Source organism: Pistacia vera, unplaced genomic scaffold, assembly GCF_008641045.1.
Source record: "Pistacia vera cultivar Batoury unplaced genomic scaffold, PisVer_v2 Contig39, whole genome shotgun sequence".
Classification (NCBI taxonomy): Eukaryota; Viridiplantae; Streptophyta; class Magnoliopsida; order Sapindales; family Anacardiaceae; genus Pistacia; species Pistacia vera.
This window is the reverse complement of record NW_022196212.1, coordinates 276,744-290,662: the sequence shown is the minus strand read 5'-3', so window position 1 is coordinate 290,662 and position 13,919 is coordinate 276,744. Positions and strand designations below refer to the sequence as shown.

At 39.2% G+C, this 13,919-nt stretch overlaps 1 protein-coding gene across 1 annotated transcript; it reads right to left on the bottom strand.

Moving 5' to 3' along the window:
* Positions 1-12,199: 12,199 nt before the first annotated feature.
* On the bottom strand, positions 12,200-13,472 carry LOC116141035 (xyloglucan endotransglucosylase/hydrolase protein 9-like). Its single transcript, XM_031426595.1, has 4 exons — positions 13,223-13,472; positions 13,033-13,133; positions 12,764-12,957; positions 12,200-12,657 (listed from the first exon to the last, which is right to left on the bottom strand). Exons 1-4 carry the CDS (start codon positions 13,461-13,463, stop codon positions 12,258-12,260), a joined length of 936 nt encoding a protein of 311 aa, XP_031282455.1. The 5' UTR covers positions 13,464-13,472; the 3' UTR covers positions 12,200-12,257.
* Positions 13,473-13,919: the final 447 nt, after the last annotated feature.

The following is a 13,919-nucleotide window of genomic DNA, read 5'->3' as shown; positions in this document are numbered from 1 at the left end:
GTGCTCTGCTTAGGCGTTGAGTGGTCCGCCAGGTATGACAGTTTTGAGGCTCTGCCCGCGCGATGATAGACCTTGCCGGGGTATGACAGGTACGTCCCTCGCTCTACCTGCGTATGGGACGCTCACCACGTATGACAGATTTTCCCCGAGGTACTAGTTGTGGTGAGAGTTTTTAATACCAAATGTTGAGGTTTTATACAGAATCCGATACAGTTAAAGGAAGTAAGTCATAGTACAGTTTACTGAGTGGAGGATGATTAGAAATAAATCACATATTGCATACATGAATGGGATGGTTGTTTCCATTGCATATCCATAGAATTATATTGTCGTCAGGATTTGCTTGAGAATTGTTGTATGTTATCATTATTTCTTTTTTAAAGAACTTTTATAAACCTCCCCTTTCCCCCACTCACTGAGTATTTCAACTCACCCCTTTTTAAATGTTTTTCCCCCCTCACCAGGACCTCTTGGAGATCATGTCGAGCAATGAGTCTTCGCTCAGGGTTGTGCCACGCGTTGACATCTTTTTGTGTGGGTTTTATATTTATGTCGTATTGTATTTTTGGACTTCCGTTTCAAAAACTTATGTTTCCCATTATGTATTTCCTTTTGTTTATGTTTCAAAATGTGTTGTATAAGTGAAAAACCTGATACCACAAGTTTCCCTAACTCTTTTCTTTTGTATAACGAAAGATGATGAATGTCCTTTTTTTTGAGATGTTGGAAATGGAAATACTATGATGTTATTAAGGAAAAGTAGGTCTTTTAACAGGTTTCACAGTTTTTCTACATGGCATGTCTCGGGTATCCGAGTCTTGTGGGAGCGCTTGGATCCTACTGGATGAGAAAATTCGGGACGGGTCGTGTCAACTTGGTATCAGAGCATGGTTTTCGATTTTAAGGGCATTTTTTTTGAAAATTTTCATGCATGCCAATTAGTCCCTTAATGAAGTTTATTTCCATCCATGAGTTTTTTCTTTTTTCAGAAACCAATTTGTTTATGTTTTGTAGATATCAGCATGAGTCAACGTGGCCAACCTCGCATGAAATCCGTGAGAGAATTATTAGTTCCTAGAGTGCTCAAGAGGGTGAGTGAGCTTGGGGAAGAGAAAGTAGAAGAGTCAGGTACCCATAGGTCAGGACCTTAGGGACCCCAAGAAGAATCAGATGCCAATAATCAAAATGCTGGGGAAGGACCAGTGAGTGAACCAAATGCAGGGCTCCAAGGTGATAGGGATAACATGGAGCAGACTATGGATAGGTTAGCTCAACTGATGACTAGAGTAGTGTAGGATAGGACGCCTGGGCGTCAGGGAGAAGGAAAAACTATAGAGAGAGCAAGGAAATTAGAGGCAACAGACTTTGAGGGGACGGGAGATCCCACAGATACCGACTCCTGCATGGATCAATTAGAGCAAGTGTTTGGGATAATAGAGTGTACCGATGACCAAAAACCATGGTTTGCTACTTTTTTACTAAAAGGTAGGGCTCGTCATTGGTAGAGATCGATGCAACATAAATATGGAAATCCAACAACGATTACTTGGACCAATTTCCATCAGGAGTTCTTCGATCATTATTTTCCCATGATGTATCAAGATGCTAAGCAGAGTAAGTATATCAGACTAACACAAAGAAATATGTTAGTGGAGGAATATTTGATTAAGTTTATTGAGTCACCCCGTTTCCCACCGTTTATAGCCGGAGATGAGAGAGCAAAATGTAGGAGATTTGAGGAGGGCCTCAAAGGTAGGATCAAAACAATAGTAGCCTCACACTGCTGCTCGGAGTTTGGGAAATTGACGGAGATAGCTATGAGAGTTGAGAGTAATTTGGGAGAGTTTGATAAGAGAGAGCCACGAAGACTGAAACATAGTAACCGTAAGTGGACAGTTGACGGCCCTAGTAATAGAACAGAAAAGAGAGGGTAGTTTTTTCGGGACCTCGAGCAGTTAGGACGGATTCAAAGACAGGCTCAGACTCAACATTCAGTGGATAGTAGTAATTGGAATAGAAGGTCTCAAGACAATAGATATCAAAGTGGTGGTGCAAGTGAGAGTCAACGATCACCCTGTAACAGTTGTGGTAGGTTTCACTTGGGGCAGTGTCAGAAAGGAGCTTTAGGTTGTTATCATTGTGGGCAGTTTGGCCATATCAAAAGGAATTGTCCCATTTTGGCTCAAGGTGATAATACCTCAGTTTAGCAGAATTTCAAGGGAAATAGGGCCAGTTTCAGGGACAACAGAGATCTAAGATTTCAGAGGGCTCAGGGGAGTATTGTAGGTAGTAATAGTGCCAGACAGAGAGGAACAGGGCGACCTCAGACTCAAGCTTGTGTCTTTGCTCTCACCGAGCAGGATGCTCAAGCTTGGATTACAGTGCTTGGATTTCGATCTCCACCGTTCAGAATGTAGAGTTGTGTTTCATGAACAACATCTCCAAAAATCAGAACGATCAGACAGCAAACGAGCTCCAGATCACGATTTGATGATGCACTGTTCACAGACTCAAAAACTAATATATCCTCTCCCTTTCTCTTTGTTCTTCTTTTTCTTCTTTCCTCTTTTTCCTTTTCTTTCTCTCCCCCTTTTCCTTTCGCCCCCCCCTCCTCTTTCTTCTCTTCTCCCCCTTTTTTTTTTCTCCTTTCTCTCCTCTCTTTCTCCTTTCCTTTCTTTCTTCTGCTCTCGTTTTCTTCTTCTTCCTTTGGGCGAACTGCCCAGTTTCTTCTTTTAAACAAAAACAGCTTTCTGAAATTATTTTTGCCCCCCAATTTCTCTAAATTTCAAATTTTTCCCTCTTGATACATGCAAACCCATCAGGATTTATTTCTTTGTTTTCACCCCTTAATGCAACTTTAAAAACTAACAAAAATACCCTTTTCGTACAACAATACCATAAAATCAAATAGAAAGGGAATTAAATAATCAATTAAAATTCATGCTATTACTAAATTAGAAATGGAGTTTTAAAACTTCTCCCCCCCCCCCCCCCCCCCTGGTCCCCGAAATTTCACTAACTTAGTCCGCGTGCATCTTCAGGCTCCCATGTTGCCTCTTCGATCACATGATTCTCCCATACGACTTTTACCCAAGGAATGGTTCTAGTAGGAAGCACTTGCTCTTTATAGTCCACAATTTGAACCGGCCTTTCCTCATAAGTTAAGTGCTTATCCAATTGAATCGGTTGTTGTTGGAGAACGTGGGAGAGATCCGCTACATACTTACGGAGCATGGAGACATGGAAGACATTATGGATTCTCTCCAATTCTGGTAGCAATGCCATTTGGTATGCTACTTCACCAATTCTTCTGAGAATCTCATAAGGACCAATATATTCTAGGCTCAACTTACCTCGCTTGCCGAACCTTAACACCCCTTTCCATGCTGAAACTTTTAGGAAAACTTTGTCACCCACTTGGAATTCAAGCTCCCTTCTCCGCTTATCGGCATAACTCTTTTGTCTATCTTGAGCCGCTTTAAGTCTCACCCTGATAATATTAATCTTCTCATTGGTGTCTTGCACAATCTCGGGGCCTAACAATTTCCTCTCTCCAACCTCATCCCAACACACCGGAGTTCTACATTTTCGACCGTATAAAGCTTCATATGGTGGCATCCCAATACTAGAGTGATAACTGTTATTATAGGCGAATTCCACCAAGGGTAAATACAAATCCCAACTACCGTTGAATTCCATTATAAAAGCCCGCAACATATCCTCTAAAGTCTGAATTGTCCTCTCTGACTACCCATCAGTCTGAGGGTGGAATGCCATGCTAAAATTTAGTTTGGTACCTAAAGCCTTCTGTAAACTTGGCCAAAATCTAGATGTGAACCTGGGATCCCGATCTGATACTATAGAAACATGGCCACCATGAAGTCTTACAATCTCTACGACATAGATGCTCACCAACCTATTAAGTGAATAGGTGGTCTTAATCGATAAGAAATGAGCGGACTTTGTCAACCGGTCAACAATCATCCATATACCATCATGCTTATATGTTGTACGAGGGAGGCCTATCACAAAGTCCATGGTAATGTGCTCCCATTTCCATTGTGGTATAGGAAGCGATTGGGACAATCCTGCTGGCCTCTGATGTTCAACCTTAACTTGTTGACAAACTAAGCATCTAGAAACAAACTCAGCTACTTCCTTTTTCATACCTGGCCACCAATAATGTTCCTTTAGAGTACGATACAACTTCGTACTACCTGGATGCATAGCATAGGCTGACGAATGGGCCTCCTCTAAAATCTCCCTTTTCAACTCTTCTGTATTGGGCACACGAAGTCTATTCCCCATCATTAACATACCATTGCCCCTGATCTAGAAATCTGTCTGCAACCCCTCACTTACTTCTCCCATTAACTTCATTATATTAGGGTCCATAAACTGAGACTCTCTGATTCGATCCACCAAAATAGGCCTAACTTGAAAATGTGCTAAAAGTACCCCTGACTCATTCATTCCCAACTCAACTCCCAAGGTCCTCAACTCTGTAAGCAAGGGATAATGCACCTTCATATGCGCCATGACGCTCGGGGTTTTTCTACTTAGGGCATCCGCCACTACGTTGGCCTTACCAGGATGATAATCAATCATACAGTCATAATCCTTAATAAGCTCAATCCACCTTCTCTACCTCAGATTCAATTCTTTTGGGTAAACAAATATTTCAAACTCTGATGGTTCGTAAAAATCTGGCAAGTGACACTATAAAGATAATGTCTCCAAATTTTCAAAGCAAAGACTACCGCTACGAGTTCCAAGTCATGGGTTGGGTAATTCATCTCGTGTTTCTTGAGTTGCCTAGAGGCGTAGGCTATTACTCTCCCATGTTGCATCAACACACAACCTAAACCCTAACATGATCCATCACTAAACACCACAAATCCATCATTACCGGAAGGCAAGGCAAGGCAAGTACGGGAGCTGAAGTTAGCCTTACTTTCAATTCTTGGAAACTCCGCTCACAATCGTCATCCGACTCAGACTTTACCTCCTTCCGAGTCAATCTGGTCAAAGGGGTTGCTATCTTAGAAAATCCTTCCACAAATCTCCGATAGTATCCGGCTAACCTGAGGAAACTCCTCACTTCTATCACATTGATAGGTCTCTCCCAATTCAACACTACTTCTACCTTCTGGGGATCCACATAAATACCATTCGCCGAGATCACATGACCCAAAAATGAAATCTAATTGAGCCAAAATTGACACTTGCTAAACTTCGCATAGAGTCTATTTTCCCTGAGGGTTTGTAGGACCATCCTGAGGTGCTCCTCATGTTCCTTCTCGTTTCTCGAATACACTAAGATGTCATCAATGAACACAACCACAAACCAGTCTAGGTATGGACGAAACACCCTATTCATCAGGTCCATAAAAGCTGCATGAGCATTGGTTAAGCCAAAAGGCATCACTAAGAACTCATAATGTCCATAATGGGTCCTGAATGCTGTTTTCGGTATATCAGTCTCCTTAATCTTTAGTTGATGGTAACCAGACCTTAGATCTATTTTGGAGAAGACCCTAGCACCCTGCAATTGATCAAATAAGTCATCGATCCGCGGCAAGGGATACTTGTTATGCACTGTTACCTTATTTAACTGTCGGTAATCTATGCATAATCTGAAAGTACCATCTTTCTTTTTAACAAATAAAATCGGTGCTCCACACGGTGACAAACTAGGTCTAATGAAACCCTTATCCACCAATTCTTGCAGTTATACCTTTAACTCTTGCAATTCCCATGGTGCCATTCTATAAAGGGCCATAGATATGGGGGCTGAACCGAGAACCAAATCTATAGTGAACTCAATTTCTCTATCAGGTGGCAAACCAAGAAGGTTTTCAGGAAAAACGTCTGAGAATTCCCTCACTACCAAAATATCCTCTAACCTCAATTCATTGATTCTAGTGTCTACCACATGAGCTAGATAAACAGGACATCGTTTCCTGAGTAGTCGCCTGGTAGTCATCGCTGAAATAACACAAGAACGAAGGATACGATGCTTCCTACAGAAAACAAAATTTGGTTTCCCCCGCTTCTTAAAAGTCTCCTTACGGAAACAATCCATTGTGGCACGATGCAAGGCTAGCCAATCCATTCTCAAAATCACATCAAAATCATGCACGTCAAGAGGAATCAAATCTACCTCCAACTTATGCTCACCAGTCCTCACGACACTACGTATATACACATGGTCAACCACTAAAGAATCTCCAATAGGGGTGGCTACTGCTAACTTACACTCTAAGGGTTATAAATTTCTATTAGCATGCACAGCAAAATGATACGAAACAAAAGAATGTGTAGAACTTGGATCAATTAAAATACGGGCTCATGATAAAAAACGGTTAACATACCCGTAACTACGTTTGGGGTAGCTTAAGCATTCTGCTTAGTGAGAGCAAAGACACGAGCTTGAGGTCGCCCTATTCCTCTCTGTCTGGAACTATTACTACCTGCAACACTACTTGGGCCCTCTGAACCTGAGATCTCTATTGTCCTTGAAACTGGCCCCTATTTCCCTTGAAATTCTGTTGAACTGAGGTATTATCACCTTGAGCCAAAATGGGACAATTCCTCTTGGTATGGCCAAACTGCCTACAATAATAACAACCCGAAGCTCCTTTTTGACACTGCCCTGAGTGAAACCTACCAAACTGTTACAAGGTGATCGTTGACTCCCACTTGCACCACCACTCTGATATGTATTGTCTTGAGACCTCATATTCCAATTACTACTGTCCCTTGAATGTTGACTCTGAGCCTGTCTTTGAATCCGTCCTAAACTGCTCAAGGTCCTGGAAAAACTACCCTCTCTTTTCTGTTCTATTACTAAGGTCGCCAACTATCCACTCACGGTTACTACGTTTCAGTCTTCATGGCTCTCTCTTATCAAACTCTACCAAATTACTCTCAACTCTCATAGCTATCTCTGTCAATTTCCCAAACTCCGAGCAGCAGTGTGAGGCCACTATTGTTCTGATCCTACCTTTGAGGCCCTCCTCAAATCTCCTATATTTTGGTCTCTCATCTCCGGCTATAAACGGAGCGAAACGGGATAACTCAATAAACTTAATCAAATATTCCTCCACTGACATATTTCCTTGTGTTAGTCTGATAAACTCACTTTGCTTAGCATCCTGATACACCATAGGAAAATAATGATCGAAGAACTCCTGACAAAAATTGGCCCAAGTAATCATTGTCGAATTCCCATATCTATGTTGCACCGATCTCCACCAATGACGAGCCCTACATTTTAGTAGAAAAGTAACAAATCGTAGTTTTTGGTCATCGGTACACTCCAATATCCCAAACACTTGCTCTAATTGATCCATCCAGGAGTTGGCATCTGTGGGATCTCCCGTCCCCTCAAAGTCTATTGCCCCTAATTTTCTTGCTCTCTATATAGTTTTTCCTTCTCCCTGACGTTCGGGCGTCCTATCCTGCACTACTCTAGTCATCAGCTGAGCTAGCCTATCCATAGTCTGCTCCATGTTATCCCCATCACCTTGGAGCCCTGCATTTTGTTCACTCACTGGTCCTTCCCCAACATTTTGATCATCGGCATCTGATTCTTCCTAGGGTCCCTGAGGTCTTGGCCTGTGGGTACCCGACTCTCCTATTCCCTCTTCCTTAGGCTCACTCACCCTCCTGAGCACTCTAGGAACTAATAATTCTCTCACAGATTTCATGCGAGGCTGGCCACATCGACTCATGCTGATATATACAAAACATAAACAAATTGGTTTTAAAAAAATAAAAATAAAAAACTCATGGATGGAAATAAACTTCATTAAGGGGCTAATTGGCATGTGTGAGATTCTTTTTTTTTTTTTTTTTTTTTTAAATGCCCTTAAAAATCGAAAATCATGCTGTGATATCAAGTTGACACGACCCGTCTCGAATTTCCTCATCCCGTAGGATCCAGGCTCTCCCACAAGACTCAGATACCTGAGACGTGCCATGTAGAAAAACTGTGAAACCTGTTAAAAAACCTACTTTTCCTGAATAACATCATAGTATTTCCATTTCCAACATCTCAAAAAAAAGGACATGCATCATCTTTCGTTTTACAAAAGAGTTAGGAAACTTGTGGTATCAGGTTTTCCACTTATACTACACATTCCAAAACATGAAACAAAAGGAAATACATGATGGGAAACATGAGTTCTTGAAATGAAAATCCAAAATACAATACGACATAAATATAAAACCCACATAAAAAGATGTCGACGCGTGGCACAACCCTGAGCAGAGGCTCACTGCTCGGCATGATCTCCTGAAGGTCTTGGTGAGGGGGGGAAAACATTTAAAAAGGGGTGAGCTGAAATGCTCAGTGAGTGGGAGAAAATGGAGGTTTATAAAAGTTCTTTAAAAAAGAAATAATGATAACATACAACAATTCTCAAACAAATCCTGACGACAATATAATTCTATGAATTTGCAATGGAACAACCACCCCATTCACGTATACAATATATGATTTATTTCTAATCATCATGCACTCAGTAAACTGTACTCTAACTTACTTTCTTTAACTGTATCGGATTCTGTATAAAACCTCAACATTTGGTATTAAAAAAAACTTTCACCACAACTAGTACCCTGGGGAAAATCTGTCATACCTAGTGGGTGTCCCATACGTAGGCAGAGCGAGGGACGTACCTGTCATACCCGGCAAGGTCTCTCATCATGCGGGTAGAGCCTCAAAACTATCATATCTGGCAGACCACTCAACGCCTAGGCAGAGCACTGATAACTGTCATACGCATGCGTAGAGCCATAAACTAGATCTGATAATCTGTAACTCTAGGGAATGGGTATTTCGTAGGGTGGTTTTAGCACCACAACAATCTCATGCATGATCTCAAGTAACATGTAAGTCAAGAGCATATTATGTATGTGCTTATAAATCATACATATATGACATAATATTCAAAAATCACATATAGGGGTGAAATTGAAATTTTCTAAATGTGTTTCAGAAACTGACGGTTTAACCCAGATTAAAAATTACTTCAACATCACATAATCTTAGCATATGTCCGATACAAATCATAAGCAAATATCACTTTCAAAAGTCAAAACTCATATAACACATTATAATTATAATTAAACCCAAGAGCAAAAACAATAATAATAATAATAATAATAATATATGAATATTTCCTATTAGGATAAATCATGCCAACATATGAGATTTCATGGAAAATAGGGGGTGAAATGAAAGTTTTTAAAACATACTTTAAAAACTGACAAAAAGCACCCCATTTTTCCTTTTTACCGAGAAAATTATTACCAACTTCACAAATCTCGGTCCTTTCTTTAACGTTTTAACAGCCAAAATACCTTAACTCCCAGCATTTTAAAATACCATGGAAATCAATTTTCTCAAAAGACAGTCCAACTGGAAGCTTGCAAGTGTATTCAACCAGCCAACTTTTAGTCCAAATACAAAACTCAAGCACCTCTCAAAATGCAGTCCAGCCGAGTGCATGCAACCAAAATATCCAGCCACCATCACAGTTTATTGAAACAACCAAATGCATGCAAGATCAATGAGCAAGCAAAGTTCATTCCATTTTAAAACTCAAAACTACCACTCTAGAATCTGTCCGAAAACATACAAAGAAAAATAAACCAAGAAAGCTTCACATTTAGCTCAAACCTCATCAAAATACCAAAAATGGCATACTAGAAATTAACATGCAAGCATAGATCTGAAATTTTAAGGAAAGTTTTCATTAAAACCACTCACTCTTCTAATCCTATAATTGAAGGCCTATTACAGTGCTGGGATTTCGATCTCCACCGTTCAGAACGTAGAGTTGTGTTTCATGAACAACATATCCAAAAATCAGAACGATCGGACGGCAAACGAGCTCCAGATCACGATTTGATGATGCACTGTTCACAGACTCAAAAACTAATATATCCTCTCCCTTTCTCTTTGTTCTTCTTTTTCTTCTTTCCTCTCTCACTCTATCTCTCGGCCGAACCCACTCTTTCTTCTCTTCTTCACCTTTTTTTTTTTGTTTTTTTCCTTTCTCTCCTCTCTTCTTCTCCTCCTCCTCTCTTTCTCCTTCCTTTCTTCTGCTCTCGTTTTCTTCTTCTTCCTTTTTAAACAAAACATTTTTCTGAAATTATTTCTGCCCCCAATATTCTCTAAATTTCATCTAACCCCGCCACCTAAGCTTTTCCTATAAAAATATCCAAATTTTTCCTCCTTGACTGCAAACCCATCAGGATTTATTTCTTTGTTTCACCCCTTAATGCAACTTTAAAAACTGACAAAAATACCCCTTTTTTATAACAATACCATAAAATCAATTAGAAAGGGAATTAAATAACTAATTAAAATTCATGCTATTACTAAATTAGAAATGGGGTTTTACAACAGCAGTCAACAGAAACAGGAATAGCATCATGCTACTGATGCAATGTGCTTTTCAACTATGTCTTTCCTAAACTATACCATATTGGTTTATGACATCTGATATTGTTGGTCTACTATAATTCACCTCTCCACCTAAAAACTCAAGTTCAAGCCAGATAACTTCAGTGACTGTTTGAGAAATTTGAAACATATAGCAAACTCCAACAAATATACATAGATGCGAAAAGATAGAGCATACTAGAAGTGAATACCATTTCTCACATCCAATAGAATCAAGTTGGTATTAAGATTTGAATTCGATGCTTCATCACTGTCCTTTACTGCCTCCAATCTCTTTCTCCATTCAGATGGTGGTAGTGGTGTTGCACGCATTTAGAGGTCAAGCAGAGGAAGATCTGAAATACCTCTTTCCAACAGCAGAAAACAAATCAAGTACTAATTAAAACACACAAATACATACACATGCATGTATACCATACACAGAACACTGAGAAAGAGTTCCAACTTTAAAAGCGGGGAGAGGCCGTGAATTATATGTGTCACTGGAAAAACTCTACAGGTAAAAAAAAAAATTCCTAATGAAGGCGAATATAAAAAAAATTATTACAAAATAGAAATAAAAGACACTGAATTCTTGATCAAAAATATTTTATAAGAGAACGTAGTGACTCAAGAAACAAAGGGTGACATGACCATGAAAAAGATTAATGTGTATAGTTCATAAACACCGTAAAAATTATATAGCACAACGGTGAATCAGCAAACAGAGGGTGGCAAAACAAATTAGAAACAACATGCAGAAATATATAGCTTGCCTGTACTAGTGAAGGCTTGTACCGCAGCTGCAACTTTGGAAAGGCATGCCCATTTAAAGCTGGAGATACCTGAACCAGTATATCAAGAAATCGTTCATCTTCTCTCAACCATTCTACATAGGCAAAGATCATCTTTTGATGGCCCACTGTACTGCAGAAAGATGAAGAAAATCGGAGGAAATATTAAGCAGATGTTGAGCAAATGTAAGTAATAAGTCATGGAGATAAATAATAATCAGCTTTATCCATTATGACCCTGCTCTGAAGACTGAAGTTAAAACACTCTAACATGGTGATTTGATAATACATATACAGGAAAAAAACTACATCAGTTCCATGCATTTTCATAATAATTAATTACTTCCCCGCAAGACTTTCCTGAAAACACTGATCAAGCCGAGCAATGTATTTAGTGTATAATATAATTGAATTAATTTCACCCATGAAAGATGGGCAAAACAAAAGACTGAAATTATTTAATACTTTTTTTTTTTTTAATTACTAATATATATGGATGTGTCTCTCATTCAACTGTCCTGACTCTAAATGTATTTAGTGTATAATCTAATTAAATTAATTTCACCCTCATGAGACTATATAAGCATGCTCATTATTCAATCTAATGTTAATTATCTATGTGTTTTCATAGAGACCCATTCTCTCTTTTATCCCTTCCACATAGAACAGAGCAAATGTGAGCTAGTTTTCACTTGTTAATTTAATTTCTCCTGGGCCATATTTACTTGGTTTAATTCTAACTTCATCATTGAGAAGATGGAAATATAATGAAAATAAATGTAACCGCAACCCTCTGGCCTTCCATTTTTGTGAATTAACTGAAGACCACGCCATTGAATGTAAGTATGTAACCACAACGAATTATTCATCACATATGGCAGATACCATCATATATAATGTTATATGTAATTTTTTTTCTTTTTATAAATATATGGATGAGACTCTGCAATTATTTATTTTCTAACTCATTTGTAACAACATTGTAATCGCATTGCAATAAATATAGGCTAATTGATACACTCTCTTGGCAGCTCAGTGAAGCGAGCTACATCCTTACAATAATCATAAACCATATGCTTTCTGCGAACCCACTTGAGTTGGTGACTCTGGTGCCTATTCAGCTCTCTCATGGATGGCTTATCCCACCAGAAATGCCGTGATACAGCACATTCGGCTTCTACGTCATCAGTTTCCGGCGACAACTCGCAGGCATCTATTTCAAACGATCTAAAGGTTGCAACAAATGGGGAGTGGCTCCAGTTTGTCTTGACACTCCCTCCTTGTGTAGCCCAGTCATCAGCATTCCACATTGACCAACGGATTGACATGGCTTGACTCTTTGGGTAAATCACTCCGTTTTCTTCCTTGTTTGCAAATACTCTTATTGGAATCCGGTCTACCAGAAACCTGAAATATTAGACATGTAGTTCATTGAATTTACCATATAAATAGACATGAAAATGTTAATGAAAGCATAAGGAGAGCATCCAAAAAATGCATGGCAGGTGATTACACTATGTAGCGGTGGTTCCAGAACAAGGAGTAGGTATGAAAATCCAGTGTAGGATCAAACCAAAGTGAATGTCTTTGTTCTCTGTTTCCACTTCCATTCACGTACACATTTGTTTGAACTAGATATGGTTCCCCGGAAACATTACCTAGAAATTCAAAGTCTAGCTCGTCGCGATTTGGCCCTTCCGATGACATCTGTGAATTTCAATAAACACATTATATAAAAAAAATTACAAACAAACATAACATAAACAGAAGTAATTAACTTGCATAGAAGGCTGTGACAGTTCCTGCAGAATCACCTTCAACTAGTTTGATCTGCATACTTGCTTTCCCAAACAAGTACTTGCTTCTAGATTCAAACCCACAACCTGCAACCAATTATTCAGACTTCTCAGCAACAAAAATAGAAACAATAACAAATAAAAGTCATCTAAATTATAGCTAAACCATACATTACCAGAAACAGTGTCTAAGGATAAGTTAATGTGATCTCCTTCAGTAGCAATGTGATCAGGAGCCCAAAGAGGTTGAAAAAAATCACTAAAATTGGCACAAAAGGCTGCATTAAGAAGCATGGCCAAGCTCATTAAAGATGTCAAGGGACAGTGCTGAGCCATTTGTAACTTAATTAACAAAAAAATCACAATCCAGGTAGGACAAAATCTTGAAGTACGAGAAAATGGGGTTTTTATAGGCATAGGAGTTGGATCAACATGAGATTGAGGGACTCATGTGAGTCTGATCATGGAACCTGCAGAAAATGGAATAGAAGAATTGCACAATATGCACTGTAGTGGAGGCTCAATGCCTGGCAATGGTGGTGGCCACATAAGCAGCCACTTTGGGGGCACCACTACGTTGAGAATTAATCCAAAAGCTGGCCGCCCATCCAAGTAAATTAAGAGAGCAAATGAGTTGTCATCAACTTTATGAAGGAATATATATATATATATATATCTCTGTGAACATACACGGTGCCGGTGGTGAAGGTATCCTTTGGTCAGAAATTTAGAGTCAACTTAAACCTGATAAAACCATGTTTGGGTTGATTGGACAAGACATGAACTTTACTATATTTAATGTGAATCTTTTAGTCAAGTGCTTAAGAGCAAAATTGGGATTCTTCAGTGCATTAATGGAGATTAAATAACATT

Excerpts from the sequence above, each read along its gene's own strand:
- LOC116141035 (XM_031426595.1), bottom strand. The coding sequence starts at position 13,463 with ATGCCTATAAAAACCCCATTTTCTCGTACTTCAAGATTTTGTCCTACC. Across the intron at positions 13,134-13,222 it reads ATCCTTAGACACTGTTTCTG|GTTGTGGGTTTGAATCTAGA; the intron begins GTAATGTATGGT and ends AATTGGTTGCAG. Across the intron at positions 12,658-12,763 it reads TGGAACCACCGCTACATAGT|GTTTCTGGTAGACCGGATTC; the intron begins GTAATCACCTGC and ends CTAATATTTCAG.